This window comes from Sceloporus occidentalis, unplaced genomic scaffold (assembly GCF_023333645.1).
Source record: "Sceloporus occidentalis isolate IW3139 unplaced genomic scaffold, rSceOcc1.0.p SCAF_3, whole genome shotgun sequence".
Classification (NCBI taxonomy): Eukaryota; Metazoa; Chordata; class Lepidosauria; order Squamata; family Phrynosomatidae; genus Sceloporus; species Sceloporus occidentalis.
Genome location: NW_028316983.1, coordinates 124,839,945 through 124,856,745, shown reverse-complemented (window position 1 = coordinate 124,856,745; position 16,801 = coordinate 124,839,945). Strand labels below are relative to the sequence as shown.

Below are 16,801 nucleotides of genomic sequence, written 5' to 3'. Positions count from 1 at the left end.
ATTCAGTTGTATGCTAAAGCCTCAGATTGCATGGACTGACGTTTAGTACATGTAGTACACAGATTTCCCAGAGAGCAAATCCTACTGAACTTGATGTGTATGTTTCTGATTAGGCATGCATAAATGTTTACCAGTGCAAAAAGAGTAAACTGTGGTGCGTTACAGACCGCCCGTTTGGGGTGGCCTGTATCCGGCCCTTTCCCTGCCGGATCGGAGCCTCAGCTGCCACAGCGGCAGCCTCTGAGGCCCCGATCCGCCGCTTTCCAGGCCGCTTCCCTGCGGCCTGGAAAGGGGTGTTCTTGGGGCTTCATGCCCCAAGGACACCCAACGGCGGCGGGGACGCGGAGAAAGGGGCCACTCGGCCCCATTCTCATTTGCGTTGCTTGGGCAGCCGTGTAGAGGCTGCGCCAGCAACGCAAATTGTGGAAGGAGCTCCGAAATGGATCTCCTGGGGCCGCCGAAAGAGCACCCCAGGCGCCCTCGCACGGTGCGAGGAAGTCACTTCCGTGCTGCCCCGTTTGGTGGTGGCGCAGTGGTGACGTCCCCATGGCGGCGCCCGTGTGCATAGGGCGCCACCATTTTGTACGGACTCAGTCCATACTAGGGTTGGGGCGTCAGGAACCTAACACACACTATAGGCGCATCTGTAACACACCTGTGTTACTCAAAAGAACTTAATTAGAAAGCCCAGTTGTTTTAGAGTATGTAAATTTTCATTCCTGCCTCTAATGGGAAACCAGCAGACAATGAGCACTATCAAGCAGACACTAATCCTCTTTTGCAGACCCTCCCACCCTGAGGCCTCCCATTAGCAACAAAACAATACATATGCAAATCACTCCTGCCTTTCCAGGTCACACAGTATATATACCCAAGTCCTTTCCAGGCAAGCATTCTCTGAAGATGCCAGCCCCAGATGCTGGTGAAATGTCAGGAAGAAACTCTTCTAGAACATGGCCACATAGCCTGAAAACCCCACAAAAAACTATGGATGCTGGCCATGAAAGCCTTCACATTGTCTGACTATACATCTCCAAATGCCATGAGTCTTACTAGACAGTGGATAGGTAAAAGAGCAGGAGAGTTGAGGTACTAATGCTGTCTGTCACAGAACATTTATGATGCCATGAATATGAAAGCTCGTAAGTGAAGTTCTATCAAGAACAGTAAGTAGGTGAGGAAAATGGTCAGATGGAGTTTTAATATCAGTTTATTTTTAAGATAAAAATTACATTACTGAAAGATTTAAAGACTTCTCAGGAGCCAGAGAGAACAGGCTGTCTATTCTCTGCAGACCCAACCAAGGTGCTGGAAAGCTGAGTAAATAGTGGTCCCTGCCAAACCAAGGAGTGCAACTGAACCAAGAGCTCCGCGGCTTCGTTTTTTGGGATCTGTAAGGCAAAGATACAATAGTCACATAACTTGCTATTACAACAAACTTTTATTGCTTTGCTGCAAAGAACCTCTCTGTTGTCCAGCAAGAGCTCCCAAAACTTTAAAGCAAAATTATGTCACCTCTGTACAACAGAAGTGCAGCTCTCACTCCAACATGATCTCAGTCATTTGCAATCTATTTAGGGTACACTTATTAGCGGGCAGTTTTCCAGTGCCTGTCACAAATTAGTTTGCAATTCTAACATATTTTTGTTCTGCATATTACTGCAGTCTCACTCTCAACATACATCCTACCAAATATCACAGAAGGTATGCACAGGGCCCTCTTTTGCAACTCAGGACCCTGAGCAGCCAGGTTCACAGAACCACCATTTTCGCTTTGTTAGCCACTGATTGCAGGACTGTCTCTCCTCCCACTTTCCACAGAACACACAAGTACAACTAGCTTGCAACTAACACCAAAGCTCAGCCATCACCACCAGATCACTAAAGCAGCTTTAGTTTGTGTTTAAGAGAATAAACAGGTTTCTTGGGTGAGATGTGATAAGAATTAAGCTACAGGTAATCCGATAAGGCTGACTTGATTTTTTTTCTGGACATAATTAGATATTATTTTCAAAATGGAAAACAGATGAGAATCTTAATACAGGAACCATTTCCAACTCCAAATGCTTTCTGTAATTTTTAGCTGCTGCATACTGTATAGACATGAGGAGGATTAGGGTATGCACAATTCAGAGAAGAACCAACTTGGATCCAAAAGGATCAGTAAAGTGCACCAAATTTGCACCAAATGAGTGGACTGCAGTTCCCAATCCAGATTCTTACCCCCTGTATAGTAGCCATAGGCATAGAGCAGTCTTCCAATGATCCATGCTATACCAAGTCCTGTAGTGGCACGCTGGAAGAAAACCAGAATAAATATACACGAAGGCCCCATTCCCACTGGGCAATAAAAGCGGCTTATATTGCTGTGATTCTGACTCGGATTTTTTCCCTGAGTCGTATTCGAATCTGGTCCCTTGTTCCCATTACAAAAGGGTGCAAATGGACTCGGGTGTTTTTCTACCCATGTTCTCATCGTTCCCACTGAAATTTTCTTGGTTGTAATTTGAAGCAGACTTTTTTGCTCCTCGTTCCCATTGCCCTTCTGGAACCTCTTTTTTTAAAGCAGCTGTCAATCAAGTACCTAGGCGCTTGATGTCACAGCCAATCAAGCGCTTAGGTGCTTTTTCCCTCTGGGAAAGCGGAAAGGAACCTCTATTCCCCCAAGTCCCTTTCCCTCCCAGGCTCTCCTGTGTCTTCCCAGAGTCCCTCTGGGAAAGGGCAAAGGGAGCCTCCATCCCCCCCCCCCCAAGTCCCTTTGCCTCCCCCATTGCTCCCTGGGCTATCTGCGATCGAGCAGGCATGTAAAAAAAAAGGGAAAAATAGTTAAACTGGTGTTCAATGGCTCTCCTCACATGTCGATCTATGAATGTGGAGCAGGGAGGAGGTTGCAGGGGGGCGTAATGTGTTTACTGTGTTTGGAGGTCAATGTAGCAATTTGCTATGCTGCGACACCCAACAGAGTGCCTAGGCGATTGAAAGCTTAATTAAAAATTTTTTTTCTACACATGCCATCGCCTTACCCTGCTTCCCACTCCACTGGAGGAAAGGCTATGTGAACGGGGGGAAATGGCGCTGATAATGCAGGAAAGAGAACAAACGGATGACACCCTCAGGCCAGCCCCTTGAGCATTGCTCCTCCCATCCCCAAGTTCCCGAATCAGACACCCTTGTCATTCCCATTCATTTGCCCCGACTCAGACTCAGGAGGTGCAAAAAAAAAAAAACTCCAAAAAAGTACAGTCAAATTAATCCGATTTATCTGCCACTGATTTGGGTTTTTCCAGGAAAAACTGATTACATGGGGATCAGATCCGAATTCCAATGGGAACAAAATCAACGAAATGAGGATCGAATGCGCGCTCAAATGGGAACGATGCCCCCATAATTCAAGTCTTGATCTGCGTTATAAGCCAGTGGGAATGGGGCCTAAGAGTTTCATAAATAAATGGATGTGAAACTGAGAGAAGAGGAACTAAGCAATGCTAGTCCTTCAAATGTTAATCTAGGGATTCTCCACAGGCATGACTCAGGGGCTGAAACACTACAGCAGGTGTTCAAAAATGGTAAATGATTCAACTCCCACTCCTCGTCCATGCTTTATTGTGGTCCTACAAACATTAAAAGGAAGATGAAACCACCAAATAGCTGGAATCTCTTTAGTAGTCATGAGCACCACCTCTGTGTACAATTATCCAACTAAACAATATTTTTGCTAATTTGAATAGTCCATCTTTGATATTTATAACAAAGATCAGCCATGCAGAAAGGTCACATCCATCTGTAAGAATGAAGAACAAGGCCTAAAGTGTCTACTTACCGGATGGTAGATCCCACCTATTCCAAGGAAGAACAAAAAGGGAGGGTACACTTCTAGCCTGAAAATGCAAACACAAATTATTGGGGACTTCTTTTTCTCCTAAAAGATGCCCATTCAACCTCTGTTTAAAGATTTCCAAAGAAAGAGAGTCCACCATCTTTCCAAGGCAGTATATTCCGTTGTCAAATACTTCTTACAGTAAAGAAGTTATTCCTATATTTAGATTGAATCTCTTGAAATTTCAATACACTGGTTCATATTCTAGTCTCTAGAACAGCAAAAATCAAGCTCACTCCATCTTCTGCATGGCATCCCTTAATATATTTAAAGATAGCAGTCTTGCCACCTCTCAGTCGTTCCTTCTCCAAGATAAACTTGCCCAACTACCTAAGTCATTCCACACCTTTGATCATCTTGGTTGCCCATTTCTGCAGACATTCTAGCTTGTTGATATTCTTGAATTGTGATGCCCAGAACTGGACACTATTCCACAGAGCAAAGAGGAGGAGGAGATGCAGAAGGGGTGCCCAGCTGCCGAAGGGGAAAAAACCCAGCTGCAGTTGGTTCTCTTCTCATCCAATGAGCAATTGCCTACCTGAGCAACCTTTGATCCATCAAGAGAGAAGGGCAATGAGGATGACAATGGTGTAGTACTCTTCCCTTCCTCAAGATATAAACAACAGCCAAAGACACTACACAGCCATGGAGGCCTTGCTCCATGCAGAGATAGCTACTGATAGCAGTGTAGGATGTCACTGCACCTTCATGTTCTTGCCACCACACCAGCATCTTCGTTTCTTCTAGATGAGCAGGGGGTTTATTGGGGAAATGGAAAGTAGGGAATTCACTGCCATTGCATTTTCTTTTCATGTGGTAGTTGGGTGCCATTTCTATATTGTCTCACCAGGGTGGGCAGTGCAATGGGAGGCTTGGGCCAGCACTGAACGAAGAAACCAAGAATAAATGCAACAGGCAATACTTACGTGTTCTGGTGTGCCCTCTGGATACAGTTGAAGATGTGTCCATTTTCAGGGTCTGTACTGTACATGTTTGGGTACTGTTGAGGGGAAAATAAATTAGCAAATGCTGACACCCCTTCAACTGGTGAGTATGGTAGAATTAGGAGACTGAAGGATACTTCAAATGTAGACAGCAACAATCATAATCTCACCAATATGCGCACGTGGAAATAAGTTGTTGCTACCATGAACACCCTACTGTGCTTTTATTGTCAGGTTAATATTTCACACTTGCATAAACCATGTGAGATCCAGTGTGGTGTAGGGGTTTGAACAAGGGACTAAAATGCTGGAGACCAGTCCCTGGATGGCCATGGAAACCCACTAGATAACCTTGGACAAGTCACTCTCAACTTCAGAAGAAGGTAAAGTGTTACCCAAAGAAATGTGAGATGCTGGGCAGTCCCCACCAGATACAATAATATTACTTTAATTGTTGGGGAAATTAGCTTTTGCAAGAGGCTGGGAAACCTTTAGGACCATTTGCACCTGTATATACCAGTAATAACTGAGAAGAACTCCAAGTCTGGAGTGAATTAAGAATTTTATTTAGAAAAATGTAGAGTGCAATCACACACAAACACACACACACACAAGAAATTAATTCAGACACAGCATTCAGAGCTGACCAAAATAGAAATATGGAAATTGGAGTTGAGGAGTTTGCAGGGGGGCTATATTACCTATCCAATGGAAAGCTGGAGTGGCTCAGACTGGGGAGGTCTGAGGGCAGCATATTTTTATACATAGAGTGTAGCCTAGGACAACTGTATGAGTACTGTGAATGTGCAGAAACTAGTTTTAGGGACCAATATTTATACCTAAAATCCATCTGCAAGTCAACAAAGGGATTCTGGACTGGCTTTAATTTTAGTGTGATGAAAACAATTAAATCAGGACAACCTCAGGTGGAAATAATTATTGGTAAATTGGAGCTATATGTTCAAATAAGCATTATTTATTTATTTATTTATTTATTTGTTCCTTGCCTCTCTACCCAAAATGGGCTTCGTGTACTTTTGCCTTCTTTTGTGTGGCCTCTTTCTTGGTGATTTAGTTGCTCTCTTCAAAAGAAAAAAAAGGAAGAAGAAAAAGAAGAAAGCGGCCACTTTTCCAACACCAACTGTTTGCAGTTAAGGCTTTGAGTCAGGCTTCTGACTCACCAGTGAGAGCTGAGCAGACATAACCTTTGGCTGTCTTCCCAACTGCAGTATTAAAGCTTTCCAAAAGTAGCCAAGACCATTTTATTCTTTTTTTCCTTTGTTTTTCCAAGTCTTTTCCATGACAAAAATCCCTGGAGCCACAAGCCATATGTCTGAAAGCAATATCTGATGACCCGACAAGGCGTTGCCTCCCTCTGTTTCAGGCCTGGTTCAGATTAGAGTAGAATTTGTGCTTAGGCAGAGCCCTCACTGTTTATTTCAAGGGGATATCAAGTACCAATGGGCACAAATAGCCTTGAGCACAAAAAAGTGTGTGTCTTTCACCACTGAACACCACAGGGAAGTTTTACACTCCATGGTGAAAACTGTTATAGCATATTCCCCCCTCCCCAAGAAACGAATCCTCACTTTCAAACATTATCTCATCTGAGGAGATGACATGGACAAGTATATACATAGTTATCCACCACCACCTTAATCATTTTTTAAGGCTAGAAAGTCCATTACAAATGTAAAAATATTAAAATTGATACTTCTGTGTCAAAGAAACAGTGCACAAAATCTTCCTGAAATGTGAGTGAAAGTTTTTTATAATTTAATTTGGCAAGAAGGAAGGCTGAGAGCAAGAACCTTAAGATACTCACTAGGTTAGTGAATAACATTATATTTCTAATACTCCAGAATAGAGGAAACAAAGAAACTAAGGGCCAGCCCAGGCTCTTTCTCAGCCAATTTTTTCAGAGTATCTAGGAAGGAATAGCTAATCTGGTTCACAGGTTATCTGGGAGACTGCCTCATCCCCTACAACTGCTACCAGTCCCTTTCAGTTAATAATGGGTGGCCCTTCTGTGGGATCTGGCAGAACTTGAAAACAGTGCATTACGTGTTACTTTAAGAGCTTATGAGGGCATGACATTCATTTTGCAAACAACATATTAAACAACAATGTTTTAACCTTTTCACATGTAATTAGCAATGTTTACCCACTACCGATAGGAAGGTAATGTCTTCAGAAGCATTTTGAGGGGATTCGTTTTCAAACTGCATGCTATTCTTACATTTTTAGATAGATTTTTTAAAGGAAATGAAAAGTACTGAGCAACATGAAGAACAAAATCTCTCTGCACAACATTAACAATAGCAGGTTATCCCTTTATTAGCTTTGTAATTAGTTTCAATTATTATTTTAATGATTTATAATAATTAGTTGAAATATTTGTTTCAATTTACAAAATATTTTTGCAAGTTCTGGGTTCTACATGCTGTCTGACTTCATCTACCAGTCCATTTCCAGGCGGAATTCAAGGGGCTTCTCAGTCACTGCTCAGTTGCTGTTTCCAGGGTCACCAGGTGCAAAAGGAGCAGCAAGTGTGCAGCCAGTTGAACAACAATCAAGAAGCCTTTCACTTGCCACAGAAGATAAGAGCCTTCTTGGTTGCTGCTTGACCAGCTGCTTGGTTGCTGCTTCCACGGTAACCAGGTGCAAAGGGAGAAGCTTTACCCATTGAGGAAAGACTCTCAAACCTTTGCCGGGGAGGAGGGGGTGCAGCTGGCTTTCTCCCTGGCAAGGAAGGACTCGCAATCTGACAGAGGTGAAGGACTCTTTTGAAAAATCGGGCCCAGACACTCCTTCCCCAGAGATGGGCCTTCCCCAAACAGCTTCAAGTCTGCACCCCCCCCCAAATTATTTCTTCTGCTACCTCTTCCCTTGGTCTGTGTGATGAAATAAAGCAGGAGCAGTGGTACAGCTTCAACCTGCCAGACAAGTCCTAGTGAAGCTCATGAAGCTTAAGCAGAGTCCCAAATGTGAAGCTCCTTTTTGCCACTGCTTCTCCTCCATTGTCATGTGCTCTAATTCCTCATCCCCACCATGGTCATAAAGGCTGCTGGCTCTCCCTGTCTTTCTTGTGCACAAATACTTTAACTGAAGGCCCCCCTGCTACAACCTTTTCCCTCACCTCCTCCCTGGATCTTTCCACTGCCCCCAAGGGGGCATGTCACCCATTTTTGGAACCATAGCTGTAGAGGTACAGCTGGTCTCAGTTCAGTCATGGAAGAAGAAATGAAAAAATCAGTTTCAAATGAAGTGCAGCTCTCTTTCCATTGTCCCCAGCCCAGAGCAGGTGGATCTTCATGGAGGAGCAGTAACACCCTTCCTAGGGCTTGGCAGCTGCCAGGTATAGAACGTTTCTGGATGGATCACAAGGGCAAGAGAACAGCCCTCTGAGCCCCATTCAAAAAAGGATTTAGACATGCATAAGTCACTAACATGATGCTGACCAGAGGGTGTACTAGTCAGCCTGCCTCTCTCTCCCTGACTCCAAAGGCATTTTTCAGCCCCCTCTCTCCATTTGAATTGTTTCAAAAATGGCAGAATTGTAACAACATTACTGACATATTTTAACATCCTCTCATTTGTAAGGAAAACTCTTGTGAGCCACAGCCCTATATTTATCTACTCGTTATTTTCAAAGTTAATAAATGAAACAAAATTTGCATATGCTCACTCAGTATTTTAAAATCCTCCCCTTACCAGAACCCATGTAGTTAGTGGGAAGAGCACTGGACAGGGACTTTGGAGATCTGGGTTCAAGTCCCCAATGAGCTATATAGATCATTTGGGGGACCTTTATATTACTGTCGCAACCTGATTTATTACATAGGATTGTTGTGATGATAAAGTATGGAGGTGGAGAGCCAAATATACTGCCTTGGGCTCAATGGAGGAAAGGAAGGATATAAACATAACAAATATAATCATATCCTTGTGTGTTAAGGAGCACAACAGTTACCATTTCTTTCCCATTGTGAATGCCCCCCCCCCCCCCGCAGAATAAAGGTAGGTGTGATAAATCTTCTGAAACACTTCTGCTTAAATTCCATGAAATTTTGGAGAAATTATTTTTTTTCATTAGCTCTATTTTATGTCTCTAAAGATAGCCACCGAGATATCCACACTTCCATGCTCACCTCCACTCGATATTTCTTCCGTGCTTTCCCAACATTTACTGCAAGGTGCATTACCAAGACAAAACTGGCAGCACCAGTGAGAACTACGTAACCGTATTCCTTAGAGAGAACTACCATCTTGGCACTGCAAAGAGATTAAAAGGGAAAGGTCAGTCTTTGCTCCAAAATTGCAAATACAAACATATACAAGCATTGCTTACTCTGGAAACAAGAGACTGGTAAAAGTTACATTCTGGAGCTTGCTTTCCTGAAGACAAGGGGAAAAAGATGCTAACTGTAATACAAAAGGAGAAGCAAGACCACAGCGGAGGCTGACCCTATAGTCACAGAATCATAGAATCTTAGAACTGGGAGAGACCACAAGGGACATCTAATCTAATTCCCTGCTATGCAGGAATACACAATTACTGCATTCCTTAAAGATCACTATCCAACCTCTCCTTTAAAACCTCCAAAGATGGAGAGTCCACCATCTCCAAGGCAATCTGTTCAACTGTTAAAAGCTCTTACACTTAAAGTTTAGGTGCAATCTCTTTTCTTGTAATTTCAATTCAATGGTTTGTGTTTTAGTCTCCAGAGCAGCAGAAAACAAGCTTGCTCCATCTTTCAAAAATGTAAACATGATATGATGCCTCCTCTTAACCTTTTCTTCTCCAGGCTAAACATAACCAGCTCCCTAAGTTCTTTATACAGCATGGTTTCTAGACCTTTCACCATTTTGGTCACTCTCCTATGGGTATGTTCCAGCATGTCAATATCACTCTTGAATTGTGGTGTCCAGAACTGGACACAATATTCAAGGTGAGGTCTGACCAAAGCAGAATAGAGTGATACTATTATTTCCCTTGATCTGAATACTATACTCCTGTTCATGCAACCCTGAACTGCTTTGGCTTTTTTGGCACACTATTGACTCATGTTTAGCTTGTGGTCTGCTAAGACTCCTAGACCCCTTTCACACATAGTGTTTTCAAGCCATATCTGAGCCTTTCATTTTTTTCCCCTGCTTAAGCATAGTACCTTATTCCATTGAAATTCATTTTGTTAGTTTTGGCCCAACTTTCTAATCTGTTAAGGCCACTGTGAATTCCGATCATATCCTATGGGATATTAGCAATGGCTGCTAGTTTGGTGTCAACTGCAAATTTGATAAGCATACCTCCTATTCCATCATCTCAGTTATTGATAAAGATGTTAAACAACACTGGGGGCCCACTAGTCATTTCTCTCCAGGATGAAGAGCACCCTGGTTGGTACATACTCTCTGTATTTGATATGTCAGCAAATTGCAAATTCATTTAACTATAACACTGTCTAGCCCACAGCTGTCTTGCAAGAATATCAGGGGGCCATTGTCAAAAGCCTTACTGTGATCAACATATACCACATCCACAGCATCCCCCTGATCTACCAAGTTTATAACTCTGACCAAAAAAAATATGTAAGATTAGTTTGGCATGACACGTTTTTGAGGAACTCAAACTGGCACTTAGTAATTACAGCATTGCTTTCCAAGTGCACACAGTCTGTTTAATTATCTGTTCTAGAACCCTTTCTGGTATCAGCATCAAGCTGACTGGTCAGTGGTTACTCAGGCCTTTTTTCTTTTTCTTTTTGAAGATGAAGACATCTTGAAGCTAAGCCTGAGCAGATACGATCTGTCCATTACAACAGAATTGTGGAGAGTTCCTCCATAACAAGATCACCATCACCCCATGCAGCACAGAAAACAAGGTCCAGAGTGTGCCCAGCAGATACCACTTGGGACAGATACATGGTTGTCATGGAGGACATGAAGTCTTGAGCCACTCCCAAGAGGGCAGTCTCAGTGTGGACAATGAAGTCTCTCAACACTACTAGCTGTTGAGACTCCGACACCAGCCCTGAGGCCACCTCAGCTAGCTCAGGAAGGGAGACTGCTGAGCAGCAAGGTGGATAATAAACCAACAGAATCCCTGTTCTGTCCCAGCTAATCACCTTTAGGTATACACACTCAAAACCTGCGCACCGGGATATGGCACCTGGTCATGTGGATGGATTCATGATAGACGACTGAAACTCCACTTCCTCGTCTGCTGCTGCACACAGAATCCTGGTGGACAAAGTTTACACACACACACCCCTGCCCAGTCTCATCCACTGGCTTCTGTAATGCAAGCCAAGTTGGTATGCTCATCCAGAATCAAATCTTGAATGGTACTTGTTTTTCCATTCACCAACATAAATGATGAAAGTACTGAAGTGAGCAGGGATTATGAAATAATCCAGATTTTAACTTTTGCTAGAAAACAAAATTAGCACTGTGTTTTAGGGTCACAGTTGGATGCATACTTGCTACACCATCAGGTATCAACATAAGATGTGTCTCTTTTGTACTCCATCTTGACTAGGTATAAATCAAGTTGCTAGTACTAATCGGAACAGAGATGCACTGAGTCAGTGGGATCTGCATAAAAGCTGATCTATCACACAACAAATTATTTAAATTAGAATTAGCTATTGAATTGGGACCACTAAACTCTACCCTATGCTGAGGTGGGAGTTTCTCATACACAAACCTTTACTTCAAGGCCCTGGCTGCTGTAATCCAGTCAGCAATTGCTGAAAATTTCAGCAATATGGCAAAAGGAAATGCCTGAACTTGAAATACTGGAATACAGTACTTGAAATACTGCTCTGGGACAGGCCCCATGTACCTGCAGTGACCTTTCTCCCAGCAACCAAGAGCATTGTACTTTGACTCTTGTGCCAACTTGGTTTACAAGCAAAGTCCAGGTGCAGAGCACCCAGCTAAGAAGGAAGGTTCACTAAGAGCTGTTCCAGTAGGAATCTCAAACACAAAGCTATAGTGTGCACCTCCCCTTCTGCTATCTCCTTTTACCTCTGCAGTTGAACTTCAAACTCTACTACTATTTTTACATTTGCCTCCCTTAACAACTACAAGCTGCCTCTCCCCAATGTTGTACAGATTTTCAGTCACCATGTCAGTAATAAAATGATAGGTCCAACTAAAACTTTGGGAAGAGCATGACTGGAGACCAAGAAGTCAAACCGTGTGGATACAATTTTACAGTTGCTCATTTGGGCAATTATGTGATTTGGAAGGATTTTAATTGTGCTAAAAATCACCCCAAACAAGTCATTTTCTTGACAAGATTAAAAATGGGTAAAACTATGCAATTAATCCTGCACAGTGCCACCCATGCATGGTTTGCCTTTTTAGTAGAGTAATAAAGAGTGATGTTTGAATTGCACTTATTTACTAAAATAAATGGAAAAACATAGCTGAGGACTAGTTCATTCAGTGGCCTGTGGCCTCCAGGTAAAGGTTGCATCTGCACTGAAGAATTAATGAAGTTTGACACCACTTTAACCGGTATGGCTCAATGCTATCTAATTCTGGTATTTGTAGTTTTGTGAGATATTTAGCCTTCTCTTGCAGGGAGCAGTGGTGCCACAACGAACTACAAATCCCTGGATTTAAAGGATGGAGCCCAGGACAGTAAAAGCTGTGTCAGAATGCACTCATTCTGCAGTGTGGCAGTCGCCCTAGAATCATGAACCCAAAGAGCATAAAGGGGACATTGGACATACAGAAGGGTATGGCTGCCCTTTGTGTTACCTGGAAGTATATGCACATACTATCCTGAATGTTTAAAGCCAGGGGTTGTTACATGCAGGAAATGAATCAAGTGGTTTACTGCCTTGATATTTTTCTTCTATCCCTTCCTCTTACCCATCACAAGACTTAACTTGAACCTTGTCTCTGTGCCCCAGAACTTGTTTCCATCCCAAAGCAAATATGCAACAACTCTGTCACCTCTCTGAACATTTATAATATGTTTTCACTACTGAAAAACCAAAGGCAGTCCATAAAGAGCAAGGTTCTCTGACCAGACTGTGCACAAGCATCTCTTCTTTCCCAAATTAAGCTCATATCTGTTTAGTATATACATAAGAAAATGAATCCAGCCACAATCATTCACTTATGCAATGGGCTTTTCAGCAAGCCCTTTCCCCAGCTAACAGGAGCCAGTCAAAGCCATAAGCCAGCAGTATAGACAATTTCTGGCCTGATGGCCCAGTAAAGGCCTGCCTACTGGGCATTCTGTCCAAACTCTCAGTTAACCCCCAAACCAAAGCCACTGAAGAGAGCATGCACCAAGGATCCTCATGTATTTGTGGCAGAATTCATTCACATGGTGAACTTGTGTGATCACAGATACTGGCTGTGGAAGCACAGGTGTGCCTCAGCGGGCGACACAGATGAGTTCCTGGCATAACATCTTTCACAGAAAATTTGGTAGTAGATGTAGAAATAGGATGGGATAGGCTCCATTGCCACAAAAGAGAAAAGGCATTCAACACTTTTTATTCTAAACTAACAATATGCACTTTTGAAATGAAACAATCAGGTCAGGTAAACCTTGCATAAATAAAGAAAATCATTTTTAACTTCTGGAGATCATAAAAAAGCTTCTTCAAAATGCATCTGGGATGATTTTTATTTTCACCAGCCTCCACTGTCCTTATTTCCATTCTGATGGTTGAACATCTAGATTTGTATTTATTTTTAACATGCTGGAGATAGTTGGTAAGGCAGAATGGTTTGCTCTTCGTTTTGCTGTTCACCCCCAAACACAGGCCTGTTACAGACTGCCAAAATAAAGCTGCTTCGGGTCTCTTTGGAGGTATGCTGTTTAAATGATGCATGCATCCTAAGAATCTGGAAGCTGCACCAAAGCTGCACTCCAGTGCTTAGGAATGGAGTGTGGCTTTGGCGCGACCTCCGGACTCTTAGGACCCATGCATCATTTAAATAGCATACCTCCAAAGAGACCCCAAGCAGCTTTATTTTGGCAGTCTCTAACAGGCCACAGCAAGCAATTTTGAGACTCACTGGAAAAAAGAAGTTGGCAGCAGGAGCTTTTGTAGATGAAACTCTACTGCCTCAGATGCATTTGAGGGAGCATCTGAGGAATGCAAATGCATCTGGGGAAGTAGACTGTCGTCTAGGAAAGCTCCTGCTGCCAACTTCTTTCTTTCAGTGAGTCCCAAAGGTGCTACAAGATCTGTCTCCATACTGATTCCACAGACTAAGATGGCTGTATCTTTGAGTCCTACAGTAAGGAATGCTAGAGAGGCAGCTGCCCTTGATCTTCCCTGTTGCTGGCAGCAGGCAGACACAGCTGCGGAACCATCATCAGCCAGGCCCAGACCCTGCTTTTGACCAGCTCAAGCTTTAGTGCTTGGATTGCCACAGTAGGTTCAAGCTTGGCACCCCATTTGGGACCGACAGCACTTGCCCAGAGCAGTGATCCTGAGACTGTGCCCTTTAGGGGCTTTTGGACTCCACCTCCCAGAACCCCATGCGATTGGCCCCCGTGGCTGAGGCTTCTGGGAGATGAAGTCCAAAGTCTCTTATGAAAGGGCACAGTTTGAGGCTCACTGCTCTGGGCAAGTGCTGTCGGTTGTTTTAGCAGGGCTTATTAAAGGCCACTGCTTTATGCTCTGTGTGAGATATAAAGCTTTCCCTTCGGCCCTGTGCCCCATCTCTCCTCCAAAGCCCTCCACTTCACGGCGCCTGGTCTCGGTTCCCCCAGAGACCCACGTCCCAAGGCCCTCCTGGGGCCTGGTTCCCCCTCAGCCCCTCGGCAGTCACTCACCGCTTCTCCGCCTGAGCTGGGCCAGGAGTCCAGGGCTGGGCCCGAGGCGGAGCCACCTCAGGCCTGGGCGGCCTCCAGCCCAAGGAGGAGGAACCAAAAAGTGGCTGCTAGAAGCAAATAACACCCATTAACAGGCCTCTTGTGTTTTGTGCCTTTTCATGCTATCATTGAATTGAATGACTTATTCCTTGGCTGCATTCACACTGGAGAAGTAACCCAGTTTGGTGCCAATTTAAATGTGTCTTGGCTCAAGGCTATGGAATCCTGGGAGTTGGAGTTGTTAAGGAAAAAGCAACATGGGATATACAGTGAATGAAATAAAACTTGTATGTGAGAGTCAGGGTGACTCAGCAGAAGCAATTAGAAGCCACACAGGTGTATAAGGTAATACAATTAACAAGTCCTAAATGCCAAGGACAGAAATGCAAAGTGGATAATTGAACACACCTGAGAATTGTTAAGTGGTCAAGGTGAAATGATGAAATCATTAATTGTGGGTAGAAACAAGAGAACCAATCAGAGTGGATATACACGCCCACTGGGTGGAAACTGACAAGAGTGGGTGGTATGATCCAAGGACTATAATAATGACTATGAATCCTGATGTATTGTGTGGGTAGTAGCGGTGAGTAGTGGAGAGTATTGTTGTATTGGAGTTGTGTTGGATAGTTTTGGGGCTGTATATAGTAGAATAAAGTAGATCTTTTATATAAGACTACTGAGTTGTCTGGTGTCTTGGGTGAAGGTACAAGAGCCAGCTGGATCCTGAAGAAGTGGGAAGACTTCTGTGGAAGCAAGAGTGAGAAGGCTTGGAGAGTTTGTCAGGGTCTTCAGCCTATTCTCTGTAACTCTGCTGCTTTAGAGCAAAGCTTTAACCACTGGCCAAAACTGGTCAGCGCCGGTGCGTAACAAGGTGGTGAGTTCGAGCCAGAGGTGAAGAGCTACAACTCCCATCATCCCTGACAGGAGTATGTTGTGGGGCCTTCCTTCCTTAAGCTCTGCTCCAGGCCCACAACAAACTCCAACTCCCAGGATTCCATAGCCTTGAGCCAGACAACAAGTTAAAGCGGTGCCAAACCGGGTTATTTCTCCAGTGTGGTTCTGTTGGGGGAGGAGGGCATCGTTCCCAGGTCCAAACAAAAGAGAGAAGTTTCATTTGCCAGGTTTTAAGGTGAGTGGTACTACATTATCGCCCCATTATTATTATTATTATTATTATTATCATCCTTTATTTATAAAGCGCTCTAAATTTACACAGCGCTGTACATACAGTCTTTTTAATTAGACGGTTCCCTGCCCTCAGGCTTACACTCTAAAAAGGCCTACATTCTTATAGTGGCTCTCTCTGCCTCCTGTTGCATTCTGGGGATTGTAGTCTAGTGAGCCTAAGAGCTCTCTGGCTGAGGATTCTAAATGCATATCCCAGAATGCAACAGGAGGCAGAGAGAGCAGCTAAAAGTGGAATAGCAGCCCTATATAAGAGTGTAGTGCAGTCATCTAGCTTGAGTCTAGACCTGATATTTTGGGGCATTTTGTGCAGAGCTCCTGCCTCCTCAGAAGAACAGCTGCCTGGCAGGCAGACATAGGAGTTTGTCTCACTGTGGCAGATTGCCCAAATCCCATATAGAAAATGGGATTTACAATCCAGACACACACACACACACACACACACACACACACACACCGTAAAAATGGGTAGGTTTTTTTAGATGATGTTGGGGTTAACGCAACATTAATCCAGATGAAAAGTCAACAAAATGCACCGCTATTTACTTTCGGGATTTTCCAAAAGTAAAAAGTGGCACATTTTGTCAACTTTCCATCCAGGTTAATGTCAGGTTAATGCTCATTAACCCCTCCTCTGAAAAACAAACCAGTTTTGCAGGTCCCCCCCCCCACACACACACACTTTCTGCCCTGTTTAATGTCACACATCGCCTGAAAATCAATACGCTTTTGCGGTTTTTTTCCAGTTTAAATCCCATTTTTGTACAGGATCCAGCCCGTGTGATAATCTTCCTAGACATACCTGGGATTACGTCCCCTTGAAGCAAAGATCACTTCTAAATAGATATCTGGAGGCCTGATCTGTTAAGGTAATAGTGCCTATATAAATAGTACCTATAAATGTACCTATAAGAAAGAAATGCCTTCCTTACTTGT

At 43.5% G+C, this 16,801-nt stretch overlaps 1 protein-coding gene across 1 annotated transcript; it reads right to left on the bottom strand.

The window, feature by feature from the left end:
• Nucleotides 1-1,194: 1,194 nt before the first annotated feature.
• On the bottom strand, nucleotides 1,195-14,734 carry MGST3 (microsomal glutathione S-transferase 3). The gene is made up of 6 exons (XM_089516067.1): nucleotides 14,639-14,734; nucleotides 8,973-9,096; nucleotides 4,804-4,877; nucleotides 3,821-3,878; nucleotides 2,224-2,296; nucleotides 1,195-1,391 (listed from the first exon to the last, which is right to left on the bottom strand). Exons 2-6 carry the CDS (start codon nucleotides 9,087-9,089, stop codon nucleotides 1,282-1,284), a joined length of 432 nt encoding a protein of 143 aa, XP_089372193.1. The 5' UTR covers nucleotides 9,090-9,096; nucleotides 14,639-14,734; the 3' UTR covers nucleotides 1,195-1,281.
• Between the last annotated feature and the right edge of the window lie 2,067 nt (nucleotides 14,735-16,801).

Coding starts and splice junctions, on each gene's coding strand:
- MGST3 (XM_089516067.1), bottom strand. CDS start 9,089: ATGGTAGTTCTCTCTAAGGAATACGGTTACGTAGTTCTCACTGGTGCT. Junction 3,879..4,803: donor CAGAGGGCACACCAGAACAC/GTAAGTATTGCC, acceptor TTGCATTTTCAG/GCTAGAAGTGTACCCTCCCT. Junction 1,392..2,223: donor CTATGGCTACTATACAGGGG/GTAAGAATCTGG, acceptor TTTGCCTTACAG/ATCCCAAAAAACGAAGCCGC.